Raw genomic sequence first — 17,844 nt, forward strand, 5'->3', positions numbered from 1 at the left:
CAGCCTTAAATGAGTACCTGGTGTGGTGTGTAAAACATCAGCACTGGGGAGACAAATGCGTGGTGTTGCCCCGCTGTGCCATCCCTTAATCGGTGCTTGCTGAAGCACTTGCCCCAAGTCTGACGATGGCTGTACGGTGGATCTTTGTTGCCTCTGTGCGTGTGAGTTGGCAGCCTTCTGTGTCTCGGTCGCCTACTTCCTCTCTCGTTCTGTGGCCAATGCTCGCATTTGTTTTCAATCCAGCGATGTGTTCTGCGCCTGCGCGTGTGACTTCTGACTCGGGGGGGGGGGGGGTCAACCCAAAATGTCAAGTTCGTTGGCTTTTATATAAAGTAGGACATGTGGCGTGGATATCGAAGGCGAAGGCGGCGCAACTGCAAGTGGAGGGGGTGGGGTGGCTGGAAATTGGTGCATGGGCATCGCCCCGTCTCATTTGCCCCATTGGGGGCCCACGCCCATCGTGCTGCTGGATAAGGAAGCTGTTTCACACGTGGCAATAGTATTCACGGTCAAGATCGCGTAAATATATAAATGCGTCGTAAAACCCGCCACCACCGACGCAGCCAATTAGTCAGATTTGTCACGTAAGCAAAACGTGCCAATCATTTACTTTCCAACACACCGGTGTGCTGAAGTCGGAACTAATTGGTACCAATTGTCTGTGTCACGCGGTGGTGGTGGCGGTGGGTTAACGACACATTTATATGTCCGCGATCTAACCCTAAATAACCTTCGTCGTGGATAGTGAAGCTGTTAGGCGCAAGCTTCCTGTGACTCGGGAGGAGGTGGGAAACGCAACCTTGAGCCGACTCCAAACGTCGTGAATGTTTAATGCAGATGAACAACAGCAACAACAACCAGGAGATCTACTTTCACAACCACATACGACAGCGCACAACTGGCAACACTACCACCACCAGCACAACCGCACACAAAAACCACACCAACTCCACTTCCATTCCGTGTCTGAGCCACAAGATGACACCACGACACGCGCCCACGAGCGAGCGCTCGCGCGTAACGGGCTTCTCGTTCCACGGTGCTTGCGGTCGTTGGATTTGAGAACAAAAAAGGCAGCAAATTAATTCATACGAAAAACAAGTCCAGCTTTCACGATGTCCTCTGCAGTCGGAATGCACCGCAAACGTCCGTGTAGCTTGCGGTCGACCAACGCACAACTCCCATCGAGTATGTACATCATCGAATGAGCGGCGTGACATCGGGGAATGCGGCCTGACTTGCGTTACACACGGTGGGCAAGCATGCATAGACAGGGCGACACGTTTTCATTTCTGTATCATGCAGTGGAAGTTGGCGAGTGGGGCCACTCCGCACCGACCTCTTGAGAGCTCGGTGCACAGGCCAGGAAATGCAACCAATGAACAGTGTGTATGTTGCATGTTTGTATGTTGCATGTTTGCATGTTGTATGTATGGTGAACTTATTTCACACCACCGTACGTGACCAACCGCGAAACGTGGCCCAACACAACAGACGGACACGCGAAGCCGATGCCAATTCCCGACTATTCGTACCATTTTGCACCCCTGTTCAGACGTGAACTTCCACCCCCCCTCCCTCAATCTCGAGTCCCCATGTGACCTAAGACCGGTGGGGCTCGACAACCAAAATAACAAGGAGAGACAGTTTTTCCTTTCGAATTCGGTGCAGTACTCAATATCCCAAGAGCCGCAATGCGCGTGCGCGTGCGTGCGTGAGTCGCACGGCGTCACGAAGCGGTCCGCAAGGAGGTACACAGAGTGCCGACCCCTACCGGGTGACCAAATTGCCCGGAATGTGCCCCGGCCCCATCGGATCTCGCAAGCTAAGCAGGGCTCGAGGCTGGGGAGTGCTCGTGCGGAGGTGACCGCCGTGCACAAACAACGGGCGAGGTGGCGTGGTGAACAGCAAGGGGGCGACGCAGCCAATTCCTTGGTTCGCACTCTATGTCTATGCTCCCGCTTGTATGATCGCCTCCTTCACAAATCCGCACCGACCAATATAGCTAAACTCTGCTACAGGCTACGAGTACAGTATATTCGTGAGTAGTTATAATGAGCAAAAATGCGTATAATGTTAATCGTCGGTCTGGATAAATTAGGATGAAATTTGATTAAATTCATTTGTAATGGTTCATATCCAGTTGAAATCGGGGTTATTCCCGTGAGGTCATGATCACTTATTTAAAAATCCAGGCCAGGTGATGCAGTGATTCTCACTTGCTGAGGATGGCTTGACGCAGTTCCAAGGCTAAACGTTGCACATTTCATCGCTGCTACATTTGATAGTGAGAGTTGCGGTGGTTGAGACGCTTTGTACGGAGCGCGACAATTTTTTATATTTGTTTTCGCTGTGTCCAGCGGTTGAAGGTTACACTACAAATAATTGGGCTGTAGCTCCATAAAAATAACTCGCGATTCATAATAACTTGCCGCGACATCTGACGTGCTGCGCATCAGCGATTCGTGTGAAGCTCGTTATATTCGCATGCCGTATGACGCGTGTGTAAAAATTGTGTAAACAGCGACAAAGTTCCCCCAGGTTCACAAATATCTGGTGCCTCCTCCTCCTCTCGTCCGTGTGACCGAGTTGGCCTTGATAATTGTGCCCACTCCCCCAAGGCCAGGCGTGACATCACAGCTTTAGAATTCCCCCTCCACCCCCCAGAATTATCTGTGTGGGAAGTGTTATTATGGGTAGTATTATTATGGGACGTGTTATTATGACTAAACTGCATTGCCCGCTGTCACAGAGATATAATTCATTAACGGTGCCGTGACGTCATTGGCATTGTGTAGCCAGTCGAGTTGAAATGACGCCTCGCGACTATTCAGCTTCCGGAGCTCAGTTTCAAGAGACCAAGAAGAATTTTGGGGTTCGTCAACAAAGGCGGCGGAGCGAAACGTCGCCGGCCAAGAGCGCGCCTGTGGGCTGCCCCGACCCCTGACCCCGCCACGGCGTGCGATCGCCTCCCGGGTTCAGCGAAAGGACACCAACTCGAGGTGAATCTCTTCGAGTGACTCAGCCGCCCACCCGATTCCTCCCCCACGCGATGGAGGAGGACGCCCGGCGGTCGCGTTTAATAAGCGTCGGGGAAAGCCACGGCGAAGGGCTCGAGGGTGCAGCATCTGCACATCGCCGGCGCGGTTCTGCAACTCGTGCACGAACGATTGGGAGGCTTCTGTCACGCGGCGGCTGCGTCGTTCTCCGATGCGCTGTTCCGCTCGTGACCGCGCGAACGCTTCGGCCTAAAGCCCGACGTTTCGCTCCACGTGCCGGGAGCGTCTTCGGGAACTAAATCACTGAATCTCTCCTGAAGGAGATCCCGGCGCGTGGAGCAAAAGGTCGCCACGCGCAGTTACGGGTGGCAGCATCGTTCACAGTCGAGGTTCACGATCAACACTCCGCAGGCCCGCGTGAGCGCTCGCAGAAGTCTGCGAGGTCGCGAGTGTGCGGTGGCGCGCTGCCAGCCGCGATCGAATCATTCAGCGACTTCGCAGCTACCCAAAGTTTCTTTGTTTGGTCTCTCGCCGCGCGGGGTCAGGGGGACATGCGGCGGAGGCGCGGGGAGGGCCGGCGGTCGGCTTCGACTACTGGGCGGTCACTTCACCGCCGCGACCCCTGAACCCCGCCGACCGGCGGCGAATGTGCGGAGAGGTGGTCCCAAAACGGGGGCTCGGAGAAGTGGGGGGAAGCCCAAACTAAGGCACCGAAATGAAACATTTTGAACGAATTATAAATAAATACAGTTAAACGAACATCGAAATACATTACGTGACATGTCGCGAGATAAATACCCCACCCTCCGCCAAGTTGCGCAAACATACACCCCGGCTCAAGAATATCAGACAGAAGCATCGATGACAGATGAAACAGCGCCGTACTGGGTGGCCAGGAATACCCTGTTTACATGGGGCCCAAGAGGGAACAGCAAGGGGCGAACAGCAGTGCAGCACCAGGAAGCCAGGGACGGCAGGGATTAGTGCAGGTTACAGCAAAGGACAGCAGGAGAGAGTTGGAGACAGCGCGGGATGGCAGGGTGCAGCATGGCACAGCAGTGCAGTTAATGACAGGATGGCAGGGTGCAGCATGGCACAGCAGTGCAGTTAATGACGTGATGGCAGGGTGCAGCATGGCACAGCAGTGCAGTCAATGACGGGATGGCAGGGTGCAGCATGGCACAGCAGTGCAGTTAATGACGTGATGGCAGGGTGCAGCATGGCACAGCAGTGCAGTTAATGACGTGATGGCAGGGTGCAGCATGGCACAGCAGTGCAGTTAATGACGTGATGGCAGGGTGCAGCATGGTACAGCAGTGCAGTTAATGACGGGATGGCAGGGTGCAGCATGGTACAGCAGTGCAGTTAATGACGGGATGGCAGGGGTGCAGCAGGACGGGAACGACACAGCAAAGGGCAAAAGGATATGGCGGGACAAGCAGGGCACATCAGATAAGACTTGACAGCAGGTGACAGCAGGTGACAGCAGGTGACAGCAGGAGAAAAGGCAGTAAGCGAGCAGCGTCCAGAAGGAGATGGCTGGAGAGAAATGAAGACAGCTCCGGACAGAGCAGGCCAAACGGTGCAGCAGCAGGAGCCACCAGGCCCAAGGGAGGGGCGGCTGCCACACGACTATCAAGACGTGCGCGCACCAACTCGAGCTGGTGCCACGGGAGGCTTCCGGACACGGAGCCCGTGTCCCCAACGCCCATGCGGCCCGGCTCAAGGGACCGGCAGCCGCACGGTGCCTTCCCGCACGGGGCGTGCCGATGGGTGCTTGCTTGTCTGCGCTGCGCTGCAGGTTCGGCGAGCAACGTAGCCTTGAAGATGCACCGACATCAGTGGCAAGCGAAGATTTTAAGGTTTTGATTTGATGTCTGGGCAGTAGGCAGCGCTGCAGGACGCGGGGACCTTGTGCGGAATGTGCTGCCTGCTAGCGCTGCTGGTGCAGAACGCGTGTCCGGTAGATGTGGACTTGGCGATAGATCACAAATTGGCCGGCATCGATGTCGGCATGTGGAGCGCAGGGGAGCATCGTGCGGAGCGCTAAGAGGGACGGACCATGTTGGGACTTGTGGTGAAAATCATCGTCGTCGATGTCACGTGGGTGATCCTCTTCGTTATCCGTCCTCGACGGATTTTCAAGTCATTGGGTTTTTTTGGGGGGGGGCAGTGATGCGCACGCTCAGACCCGAAGCATTTTCTTGAAAGTGAAGGCATCGGGTCAACCACACCGGCTGATTGGTGGTGAAAACCAAAAAAATCGAACACTTTCCCTGAGCACTTTCCTCCCAAGTTGTTATAATCCACGCATCTTCCCTCCATTCGCGGTGCCTCGAGCCGCAGCCCAATGTCGCGCAGACCCTTCCATGCTGCGCTGCTGCTGCTGCTGCAGTGTCACGCTCCGGGCATCGCACTCGGCATCTCACGGCGCGTCAGTTGAAACAACGAGGCAACTTCATGAAGCCGACCCCTCCTCCCTGCCCCCTCTCCGCCACCGTCACCGTCCACTCGCCGGCATGAATGGGCACGCGGCAGCGAGACGCCCGGCAGGCCGCGTGCGGTGGGGTATGAAGTGTGTGCACTCACGTCTCCTCCTCCTCCTCCAGGAGACGTTGGGCCAGTGTGGACTAGCAGACGAAGGGGCCTCTGGAGGCGCTTTCTCAGAGCTCCTTCAGAGAGTGTGAGGAGGCACTTCCACCAGCCGGGGGGAGGGGGGGGGATGGGGGAGGGACACGTGAGACATCATATCGCAGGGCCGCACTTTTACCTTTAACGCCGCGACGGGCTTGAGTGCACTTCACTGCCGTTGTCACCCGTCCGTGAAGAAGGTCTGCCACTCTCCCAAGCAGAGAAGAGGGGGGAATAAATAAATTAAAACCCTTCGGAGATTTAAAAAAAAAAACTCTGAGCGACGGCGACGTCTAGAGGAGCTCCTCCTCCCCCGCCAGCGGAGCGACGCGCGTCACGCCGTTGGCGCTCTCCACGACGGTGGCGCCGTTCACGGCGCGTTCGGAGGAGGATGAGGAGGAGTCGCCGGTGGCGGCGGCGATGACGCCGGCGTGCCCGTTCGTCGCCGCGCCCTCGCCCTTGCCGCGCGGCTGCTGGTCCAGCGGCTCGTGGCTCACGCCCTTGCCCAGGCGGCGCGCCATGCCGCCCGGACGCAGGCAGCACCAGCAGGCGAGCAGCGCCAGCACGCACAGCGACACGGCCACCAGCGCGCCCAGCGCGATCAGCAGCGGGCCCGACGCGGGCCGCTTCGACAGCGGCTGCCGGCGGCCGTCGGCGTCGTCGTCGGCGGCGGCGTTCGCGACGTCGGCGCTTGCTCCTGAGGCCACCATGCTCCGGCCCATCTTCGGCACTGGCGAGAAAGTCGGAATGTTTGTCTAGGCTGGAGGAATCCGATGAGCTATAAAGCTCTTTATTTTTCTTTTACAGATGTGCAGTGGGTTATAACAGCAAACAATAGAAAAACACAATAGGAGTGCAACGTTTAGGAAAGGTAAACAAATTACTTTTTTTTAAAAATGCACAAATAAAACGAAACGAACTTTTTATCTTACCAGGAAAAGCGCAGTGAGGTATTAAATATTTTTTCAAAAGCGACCTGGCCACATGTGATAGCTTAACGAAGTGGCTTATCATGTGGACATTTATAGCAGTAAAATAAAATATGAATAATATTAGCTCTAGATTTGAAGCTTTCGTGACTGCAAGGATTCATATTCTTAGGTTTTTTCGGTAAAGTCACATAGGTAAAACATTAAAATTAATAAAAGTAAAATAAAATAAAAATCACTATTATGAATTTTTATTAATTTTTAATGTTTTACCTACGTGACTTTACCGAAAAAACCTAAGAATAATAATATTAGCCTTCAACAATAACAAATAATATAATGATATAATAATAATATTGGTAGTACGATAACAAAATAGTAGTATAAGTAATCTAATAATGATATAAATAATATACAATAAATAACCTGAATAAGAAAATAATACAAACAATATAAATAATGATACTAATTTAGATACCATAATAATAAAATAATAATATGAATATTACAATTATAATATAAATATGATTATATAAAGAGGGGGGTGGGGGGGTGGTTAGGCTGGTGACGACGCCGACGATTGTGATCGGGGCGCTGTTGACAATGCTGCAGATGGCTCCTGGTGGTGATGGCACCAGTGATTGTGATGGAATTGATGCTGTACACGTCTCTGCACTGCACGCAGCAAGTATGCCGATCGGTACTGGGCCGACCGAGAGATTGAGGGAGAGACTTGGCGGTGGTGCTTATATCACATTAATTTTTTTAAAGGTCATCACATTTTATTAAATGTATAGCCCCTTTGTCAATGTGCTGCTGTATTCATATTCTTGGGTTTTTTCGGTAAAGTCACGTAGGTAAAAATTTTAATTAAAATAAAATAAAAATAAAAATCACGACGTTTCGGAGGCAACACAAGCCTCTGTCTTCAGGTGGAACCGTCACAGCATCACAGCAAGTCAAAGTGCTGCTGGTTGAAGACCTCACTGCAACCTGTCGTTCTCAAACAGTTGTTCGACCGTACTTCTCCGCAAGGGCCGGTGTGCCTTGGTTGCCCCTAGACCGGTTTAGACATCGCTCGCCACCGGTGTTTTCCTGCGTCCGGGAATCAACCTTAGGTCGGCGGTTTCAAACTAGCGCTCCATAACCTACTGCGCCGCCTCTCCCTGTGAATCAGCATGAAGTCGCACGGCATGGAGACTCCGCTGGGACATTGAGGGACAGCCGTGTGTGGGGGAGGGCGAAGTTGTTTGGAATTACTGCTCGCTTCCCCGCCGGCTGTCACTTTCTCTCGCAAGCGTAACGGACGAGCGAGCGAGACAGCAGCTGCAACGCCTGTAAAACGGGAACCACGGCGGTGACCGAGAGGAGGGGGGGGAGGTGCTGGCGCCGTGCCGCGGTGGCTATGAGATGTTAACTACCTCGCCTGGTATGCAGGAGGTCGTGGGTTCGATCCCGACCCTGACGCCTGCTGCTCTATATTTGGAGTTTGCGTGTCTCTCTCATCATCATCAACACGGTGGCTAGGAGATGTTGACTACCTCGCCTGGTAGGCAGGAGGTCGTGGGTTCGATCCCGACCCTGACGCCTGCTGCTGTATATTTGTAGTTTGCGTCTCTCTCTCATCATCATCAACACGGTGGCTAGGAGATGTTGACTACCTCGCCTGGTAGGCAGGAGGTCGTGGGTTCGATCCCGACCCTGACGCCTGCTGCTGTATATTTGGAGTTTGCGTCTCTCTCTCATCATCATCAACACGGTGGCTAGGAGATGTTGACTACCTCGCCTGGTAGGCAGGAGGTTGTGGGTTCGACCCCGACTCTGACGCCTGCTGCTGTATATTTGGAGTTTGCGTCTCTCTCTCATCATCATCAACACGGTGGCGAGGAGATGTTGACTACCTCGCCTGGTAGGCAGGAGGTCGTGGGTTCGATCCCGACCCTGACGCCTGCTGCTGTATATTTGGAGTTTGCGTGTCTCTCACCTCGTGATCCTTTCCACATTTAGAAACGTCACACGTTTAGAGTATTTGACTGCTCTAAATTTCCACACGATGATGACGAGCCACTTCGTTGAGCCATCATTTGTGGTAGCCAGGTCACGTCTGAAAATGAGCTTCATAGCTCGGTGGGGCCTTACCTGGTAAAATAAAAAAAAGAGTTTAGTTTAGAACCTAAAAGCAGCACGGCCAGCTGTTCGCAATCGCCACGATGTTAGCCGTGACCGGGGAATCAAGAGTCTGGTCACAGGCTTCATAGCGCAGTGCCGCGAACCATTGCTGACCAGCTTAACCACCGTGCCACCAATCCACCACTCCAGCCCAATGTTCCGGGCCACTGGAACATCGGCGCCCTAAACATTTCGCGTTATTGGGCAGCGCGAGCGGTGAGCGTGTCGAGTGTCTTGATAATGAATGCCAGCTCGGCCGGTAGCCTTGCGGTTTATCGGGCGTTCTGTCCGCTGGTGGCCCTTCCAGAGCCAGTGGCGCGATGTCCCCGTTACTATGGCGGGAGCCAGTCTGTCCATGGGAACAACCACCGTTGACTTCCCACGTAATGTTCATTGACTGCATTGGAATTATTAGCTGAGTCGCCTGCCACCAGATTCGAACTCACAACTTTCTAATTTTGTTCTTTATAACAATTATAACGAATGGAACACGTTCACCATCCTGTACTGTCCGGTGTGGTGAAGTATGGTTAAAACTCAGAAAATCCTGATGCTCTGGAAATGCTCTCATCCAGCAGTGGATTGACTAAGAGCTGTAAATGATGATGATGATGGTGATTGTAAACAAAAGGTACTGCTGTTAAATTATCTGGCCTATCTACTCAAACTTCCACAGCATTAACTTCCTGATCCTGTCAAGAAGCATACACCATCTCGCAGCGGCTTTTGCCAAGCTATTGAACAAAGATGAACACCGCATAGCGTGCTTTCAGATGCGCTTCCGCGGCCGTCTGGAACGCTCTTCCTTCCACTATTAGGAAGCCATGTACTTTTAAAACTAGATTGAAAACGCATTTCTTTAGAACTGCTTTTTGTGTTTAGTTTGTTGTCCTTCCCCTGCACCTCCGATTAGCGCAGTTGGCTACATACGGTGCAAAAGAAGTTCAACATACATACAAACAACATACATACAAACAACATACATACAAACAACATACATACATCTTCTTGGTTATTTCGGTAAAGTCACGTAGAAGGGAAACAATAAAATAATAAAAATAAAACATAATAAAATAATTCTCACGACGTTTCGGCCACAACGCAAGCAGCCGTCCTCAGGTGAAGACCAGGTCATTTCAGACGCTGTCTCCCCGACAGACCTGGTCTTCACCTGAGGACGGCTGCTTGCGTTGTGGCCGAAACGTCGTGAGAATTATTTTATTATGTTTTATTTTTAAATCCTTTATATTAAGTTCGCTTGCTTGCTTGCTTGCTTAGGACCGTGCAAATCTTTCGGTTGTTGTTAACCCACTTCCCGTGATCCAATCGAGCTGACATTTTGCACACAGACTCGTTGTGCTTGACAATTAATTTTCATGATTTTTTTTTCAAAATTTTACACTGTTTAGGGAAATTTTTTAAAATATTTAATTACCAATTGCTTAATTGTGGCAGACAATCATCTGACCCTGAGGACGAGAGGACTCTAGCCGCCACGCATATAAAGGATTTATAGTGAAAAACTTTGTTTTCTAAATCCTTTTTATTATTTTATTATTTCCCTTCTACGTGACTTTACGGAAAGAACCAAGAAGATGAATCCCTGCAGTCACGAAAGCTTTAAATCGAAATTTAACATACATTCTGTGACACTGGAACTGCGGCTGGTGTGGACGTGCGTACCTCCTCTCCTGCCACACTTGAGACCGACGTCGCTTTCCATCATCGTGAGATTCTGAAGCAGCTCTCTGTGAACGCGGAAACCAAGACGAGTTCATCAAAATGACATGGATAAGCTCTTCGGCGGCGTCTGACCGAATGAATCGGTGTGTGTGCAGTCATCACAAGGGACCGGCAGTGACTGCGTAAGAGGAGACTCATCCGAGGAGTCAACCCCAGTTATTCACTCTACAGTGCTGACCTGCCCTGACTGAACATTGGTGAAAAATAACTTCACATCGCATGGGACTCCTCTTGCAGTCTAAATAAAGAGTCTGATTCAATACTCATTATTATGATTGTGCTCGTTCGCCCAGTAGAGCTTCACTGAGTCTCAAATAATAATTTACAGGAGGGTCCTGCCAAAGGTTTTAGCTGTATGAGAGCGATGCTGCTGCTGTAATCCCAATTGAGTAATTTGAAGGTGATTTTTTTAGCAATGCGACGTTTGGCCAATACTGGTTACATCGCTTGCCTTTGTTTCAGCTATGTGGGAGGAAGCCGAAGAATCTGATGGAAAGCCTTGGATGGAAATAATAGAAAAATAAACATTTAAATTTCGAATCCTATGCATCAAAATGCAACTGCATCTCAAGATGCTGTACAAGACAGTGGCACATGTTCATCATACAGATACATGAGGCATTCGTAATATGTGCTTAATATTATTCAGCCCCATCACCAACGACTGCACACAAAACATGACGTGTCATTTGGATTGTCACTGAAGATGGCGACATTCCATATTTGAGATTAAAACATTTCAGTTTGATTGGTGTGAAATGAACACCCTTTTCAGGGCAGATACAAGGTTAAAAACTATTTTCGATTTTACCAAGTAAGGCCCACTGAGCTATATAGATCTTTTTTAGAAGCAACCTGGCCACAAATGATAGCTCAACGAAGATGGCTTATCACGTGGAAATGTATAGCAGCCAATTACTCTAACCGCGCCTTGATTCTAAATGTGGAGGGAAAAACCGGCGGGCCCAGACAAAAATCCACGCGACCATGGGGAGAGACGTGCAAACTCCAAATATATAGGGGTCGGGATCGAACCCACGCCCTCCTGTATACCAGGCGAGGTAGTTAACATCTCGCCACCATGGCACCCAGGGTTGTCCCGAGTGTGTGTGGGTAGAGGGCGCCGATCGAAGTGACCTCAAGAGCTCGATCTGAAATATCATCTTCTAGAAACGTTATCTGACACTGGGTGATGCAATGTAGGGTTACAGAGTTCTGAATGTGGAAATGTCTTATTTCCATAACATCACTAATAAATGTATTAATGAAAAAAAACGTAATTCACTAAATGTACGGAAGCGCGTGTACTCCGAATTGAATTGTAATACGCTGGGAAATATATCAGCTTAGCCAATGCAAATGTAATTTGGGAAAAGTGAACGGAATGATATGCAATGAAATTAGGAGCCAAGGGTGCGTGTGGGTGTTGTGCCGGACTGGGCGGAGGTCAGGGGGGGTCACCGTGGGGAGTCCCCTGCTCGCAAGGCCGTGCAGAGGGATCGCAATGTGTCCCAGGCGCAGAAGGGGTCTCGGACCAGGAGGCAGCGCTCACAGCCCCCGTGCATGGCACAGCCGTGCAGAGACAGCTGGGCCACGCCCGAGGAGGCCGCCACGTACAGCGTGCCCTGTACGCACAGCACGGGCGCAGCGCGCACAGCAGAACCAACACGTTGACCCCCACCCGCCAGGATACACAGCACGCACACGGCACAGCCGTACCCAACAAGGATGCGACGTATAGCATGGTCTGTACGCACAGCATGCACAGCGGTCCCAACACATTGATCTACCACCAGGATACACACACACAGCACAGAACAGAACATGGCACAGCCGTATGCGACAAGACCGCCACGTACAGCGTGCCCTGTACACAGAGGCACACACAGCACACAGCACCACCGCCAGCACGTGCATGCATGCGTACACACGGCAAGACAACACAGAACGTGATGATGGCAGCAACAATGATGATCGTGACGGTGACAATGACGATGAGCTCGGACCATTCTTTCCATGTTTCCCGGCCGTACCGTGCTGGCTGACACGACGATGCTGAGGATGGATTCGTTGTGAGCGAAGAGCTGCGTCTGTGAGACGATGTGAGTCTTCCCGTCCACACGCACCGCCTTGTGTAACGACCCGTTTCCTGGCACAGCGACACAGATGCGCACGGTGAGGGGTCACGGCGGCGGTGGCAGTGATGGTCGTGATGAGGATGGTGGAGTTGGTGATGATGATGGCAGGGTTGGTGATGGTGGCGGTGATGGTAATGTTGGTGATAGTGAAGGAGGTGGTGATGATGATGGTAGTGGTGATAGTGGTGATAGCTCTGATAGTGATGTGCTAATGGTGTTGGTGATGGAAGTTATGATGATGATGATGATGATGACGACAGTGGTGTTAGCAATGGTGATAGTAGTGGTGATCTATGGCGATGCTCTATGGTTACGGTAGTAATTGCGGAGGTGGTGATGATTCATGGGGATTTTTGCAGATGATGGTTGCTACGACGGCAGTGATGCCGGCGTTGGTTAACGGTGGCGGTGATGTTGCCGACGAGAGCACCGCCGATGCTCGTGACGTCAATGCCGGCGGCGCACTTACTCGTGCCCAGGTAGAGCACGAGGTGCGTGCGGTTGTCCAGCGCGGTTGCCGTGGCGGCCGCCACCCTCGTGTACGCGTGGCTGCGGCTCAGCAGCAGCGGGAGGCCTTCGCGAGGCCGCAGCGTCTCCTGCAGCCTCGGGTGGTCCTGCATCCACGCCAGGTAGTCGTCCGGGAGGTCCTGGGACGACTCGATGCCGAGAGCCCTCAGCTTGGGAGTGATGCACTGTCGCGCGGAGAGAGAGGGACGGGGGAGTTGGCGCGCTTCCTTACCCACGACAACCACTCACCCGTCAAGCGAGACCTCGGCCATGGGCCTCGCTGCCAACTCGAGTGCCGATTGCCCCCTTTCGGGGTTCGCGCTGACACCGTCCTAGAATCTCGCCCCGAATCCGGGAGAACGCTAGCGAATAATCGTGGAAGAACGCGGACTATCCAGAAGGAACATGTCATTCGAGGCACAAATGTTGCACCTCCTGGCTTTGATATTCATCCTCGTAGACACTGGTGGAACTATCGACTGTATCAAAACATCAACAGGCCGATGCGCACATCTTTTACGAACAGATCATTTAAGAAAGGCCGCAGTGTAACTGTTGCCACGAAACCCAAACTACGTGAAGGTAAACCACTGTGGTATGCGCTCCTGTAATGGAGGAAAGGGAAAACTACACAAACTCTCTCTTGAAGCCCTCTCGTGGCTCGCGTATTGCTACCATCATGCACAAGCATATAATATAATTCCCTTAGTGCAGTCTACGAAAGCTGTCAAACGTGCAGTTTCATCTTAGTTGTTTAAATGTTGGTGCGTGGGTCAAGCAACTTCTACCCCCAGTATTGTCAAGTCAGCCAATCGGTGAACTCATTGAAGTGTGTTAATATACGTCTGTAGCCGTTTACTATGCTCGGTCTCTGTGTCGGTGCACCGCAGTCGATGTCACCAGGTCATCTCGGCAGGCATCTTCGTTCAGACTCGTAAACTTCGCCTTCTCACAATCGTGGCTCTGGTCTCCGTTGAGCAGCGGCAGTCGCCGTAGTCATCGTCACGCTCGACTCGCGGTCACCGTCGACTCAAACAAACAAAACGTTGATGGATATTTTCGTCACTAATTCCGTAAACGTAATTTACACCACGGGAGCCGTGGCTGAGTTGGAGGCGGGGCGAGCGATGACCCCACTTACTCCCCGCCGCGTAAGGAGGTCGCGGTGGCGGCGGTGGCGGCGAGCTTACCGTGCCGGGGCTCAGAGTGACGGTCCTGCTGGAGCCTGCCGGCCCGATGGTGAACGGTCTTTTAGGCGGCCGAGCGAAGGCCTCCTCCACATCGCTCAGCGTGTACTCGCAGACGGCAGAGTACGGGAGGTCTCCCCTGCAGGGAAACAGAGACGGCTGCTGGGAAATGCAAGGAAATAGTGGGGGGCGAGGGGCAGCGCAGGGAGAGACACTGGAGTCGAAGCTGGGAAAATTGGTCAGGTGCTGAGCCGGCACTGCTGCGATCCTGCAATTAAGCCGAATTCTCAAGGGTCGCAGAGTTGATGGTGTCAGCCTGGTCATCAATGGCTACCCTGAAAAAACATAAAATTGGTTGCCTCCTTAATTTGGCCAAATTGCAGCTCTGAGAATGTAAATATTGGTTTCACTGCCATGTGATGAATGTGAGGCTCACATGGCAGAGTAGATTGGGAACAGTCCTGCCTTCTATTGTGTAGACCGGAGGCCACCTGAAGGGATCTCAGAGGTAGCACTACGTTATCTGCTTGCATGGAATATCCTCTAGCACGAGGAATTGTACTGCTCTGCAATTAAATGTTGATGGGTTATCGAGACGTGGTGCCAATAGCGCAATGGGAATAGCGCACAACATGACAGCAAGTTGGGAGTGAGGCTAGCCGTTAATGTGTTTGTACGAAGCAATGCTTGCGGAGTTCCAAATGCAGGTGGCCCTTTGAAGTATAATCAATAACACATTTGCACTGCACAGCAAATTAATATTCCCCATTTTGACTTATATCATCATGAAGGGGTATGCCTACCATCAAGGCTGGCCGTGCCTCGCCTAGCTTGGCGACTGGGTCCGACTGCCCTCAACTCGGCCGCTTTTGATGGCGGTATCGACGTTGAATGTGTGTATGTATGTTGAACTTCTTTCGCACTGTATGTAGCCAACCACGCTAATTGGAGGTGCGGGGGATGGACAACAAACTAAATACAAAACTCAGTTCTAAAGAAATGAGCTTAAAATCTAGGTGATTGAAAGTGCATAGCTCCAGTAGCTTCCTAATATGGGAACGAAGAGCATTCCAGACGGCCGCAGAAGCGCACCTGAAAGCGTGCGATGCGGTGATCGTCTTTGTTCGATGGCCAGCAGCCAAAAAGCCACTGCCGCTGCGAGGATGACCGGAGTGTCGCGCGATGGTTTACACTCCTCGACGAGATCAGCGAGGTAAAGAATGGACTCCGACATCACCCGGGCACGAGTCGTCACGGCGGGGCCTCACCACTGCGAGGAGAGCAGGGCGTAGAAGCGCATGTCGCCGTCGCTGTTGTCCCCGTGCCCGCCGGAGTGCGCGGGACGCAGGGTGGACACGTCGCGCAGGATGCTGAACGGCAGCTGCAGTTCGGCCACCGAGCACTCGAGCCGCAGCTTGACGAAGGAGGTCCACCTCTTCTGCAGCACGCGCTGCCCGCCGCTGTCCCCCTGCGCACAGGCGGGACATCCGGTGCTTGTGGTGAACATGCAAACAAGCATGCTCTGATACTGATTGGCCGACACCACACCAGAGACATCGGCCTTCTTTAGGGCCTAGCCTCACCAGTGTCAGACCAGAGAACGCCAAAAGGCGAACAAAGAGACAATGTATATATTCTTCTTTGGTTCTTTCGGTAAAGTCACGTATAAAGAGAAAGTAATAAATTAAATACTAGCATACGACGTTTCGATTGCAACACAAGCAATCGTCATCAGGTAAAATGAAATAGAAACACAAATCTAGTATAGTTATACATGTAATGTAATACAACAGAGAGTCGGATAACATAACAGTCAACACCCTACCTGGTTGATTACGTTCTTCCTGAGAATGCTAAATTTGAGAGAGAGATAAAACACAGAACCTCTCTCTCAAAAAAAGAGAGGGGTCAACGAGTGTTTCACGTTTTGTTTGGGACCTGGAACCAATAGGGTGTGGGGTGGCTGGGTGGGGATGACCCACCGTGCAGACACGAGCGATGCGCGCCACCCGCGGCTGGAAGATGTAGTCGTACTCCATGGCCGTCTCGGTGAAGAAGAAGTACACGTGGCGGCCGCCCCCTCCCTCGCCGGGCTCCACCACCTCCGAGGCCACAAAGGCAGGATCTGTAACGTAGAGTCCCCCGCGCCCGGGTGGAGCACGCAGAACGTTTGTTTCAATCTCCACTCTCAATGTCATCGTAGTAGGGTCCCGCAAGTTTGTTTGTTTTCTATGAGGGGACCTGCGAATGTTTGTTAAAACGGGTATTCGGCATTCGAGGAGTGAAGGCACTTGTCCTCCAGTTGAGGCCACGGTAGCAAGATGTTAATTACCTCGCCTGGTATACATGAGGTCGTGGGTTCGATCCGCGACCCTGACGCCTGCTGTATGTATTTGGAGTTTGCATGTTCTTCCTGTGGTCGCGTGGATTTTTCTCCGGGTCCTCCGGCTTTTGCCTCCACATTTAGAAACATGCATTTAGAGTATTTGGTTTCTATAAATTTCCACGCGATAAGCCACTTTGTTGAGCTATCATTTGTGGCCAGGTCGTTTATGACAAAAAGCTATACAATTCAGTGGGGCCTTACCGGGTAAATAAAAAAAAATAGTTTAGTTTACATTTCAAGAGCGTCCTATTAATCTCCATGGAGCCCTCAATGGCCCTGCATTATCATCAGCCATGACCTATCTTCTGCGGGATGAAGGCCGCCCCAAGCCATCGCCACCGCTCGTGGCCCAGAAATGCAACAATTTAATCAGCCCCTGCACAGGAGCTGATTTTATCGCCCTATCTGAGATGCATGTAACCACCCTGAATGCACCTGATCTCATCGGACCTCCTAAGCCAAGCAGGTTTGAGTCGGGTTATGTACGTGGATGACCAACAGAGCTTGTTGTAGGCCTGGAGCTGAGGTGGCTCGGATGTGTGTGGCAGGTTCTTTTAGAGATTATTGCATGAACCCAAAGGGATGGATGGAAATAATTGCTTTGAGGCATGTGACCTATTAAAAACCAGCCACATTGATCAAAGAGTTCACCAATACTTGCGAAATATATTTTAAAAAAGATAACTATTTGCAAACGTGTTTGGCCCTGACAGATAACCGTCCATACTCTTCTACAGAGCTGATTTAATTCGAGACAGGCGGGCCAACTGCTGGCCTGATGTTTCCCAAACATGTTGCGATGCATAAACGGGCATAGACGCGGTGCAGCATTCGTTGCCGCATTGAGATCATAGGTGCCGGCCGTTAGCAGCCCTGTAGTTTTTGAAACAATGGTACCAGCGAGTCATGGAAAACAACAAAAAAGAGATTACAAAAGATGGACAGGCGGTGCCGGCGTACTCCTGAGAAACTTGGCTGAGTCCTCCGTGCGGACGAGGGTTTGCGAAGCCGAGCTGCGGCAGATGCCTGGGTTCCTTCCCAGGAAATCCCTCATGGTCGCCGAGTAGAGGTCCTCATCTGCACGAACCAACGGCATTGTGGAAGTTAGCGGTGGGCCTCCGGGGTCGTTTCAACACACACTATTTCACCATGCTG

The 17,844-nt window shown here is 51.8% G+C and overlaps 1 protein-coding gene across 2 annotated transcripts in view; it reads right to left on the reverse strand.

Annotated features, from left to right (window-relative positions):
• Positions 1 to 1,088: 1,088 nt before the first annotated feature.
• Positions 1,089 to 17,844, reverse strand: part of LOC133354140 (semaphorin-4D-like) — a 45,453-nt gene continuing 28,697 nt past the window's right edge. Inside the window, exons 7-15 of one of the 2 annotated variants that reach the window (XM_061570743.1) lie at positions 17,650 to 17,766; positions 16,286 to 16,428; positions 15,572 to 15,771; positions 14,307 to 14,442; positions 13,079 to 13,301; positions 12,505 to 12,620; positions 11,933 to 12,096; positions 10,370 to 10,476; positions 1,089 to 6,360 (exon numbers count right to left, since the gene is read on the reverse strand). In XM_061570743.1, the coding sequence (XP_061426727.1) occupies positions 5,924 to 6,360; positions 10,370 to 10,476; positions 11,933 to 12,096; positions 12,505 to 12,620; positions 13,079 to 13,301; positions 14,307 to 14,442; positions 15,572 to 15,771; positions 16,286 to 16,428; positions 17,650 to 17,766 (1,643 nt within the window). In that variant the 3' untranslated portion in view covers positions 1,089 to 5,923. The remainder of the gene's footprint in view (positions 6,361 to 10,369; positions 10,477 to 11,932; positions 12,097 to 12,504; positions 12,621 to 13,078; positions 13,302 to 14,306; positions 14,443 to 15,571; positions 15,772 to 16,285; positions 16,429 to 17,649; positions 17,767 to 17,844) is intronic. The other variant, XM_061570742.1, reaches the window with a different exon arrangement.

The sequence above is a fragment of the Lethenteron reissneri genome, chromosome 46, assembly GCF_015708825.2.
Source record: "Lethenteron reissneri isolate LAM-NWPU_2019-01 chromosome 46, ASM1570882v1, whole genome shotgun sequence".
NCBI classification, from domain to species: domain Eukaryota; kingdom Metazoa; phylum Chordata; class Hyperoartia; order Petromyzontiformes; family Petromyzontidae; genus Lethenteron; species Lethenteron reissneri.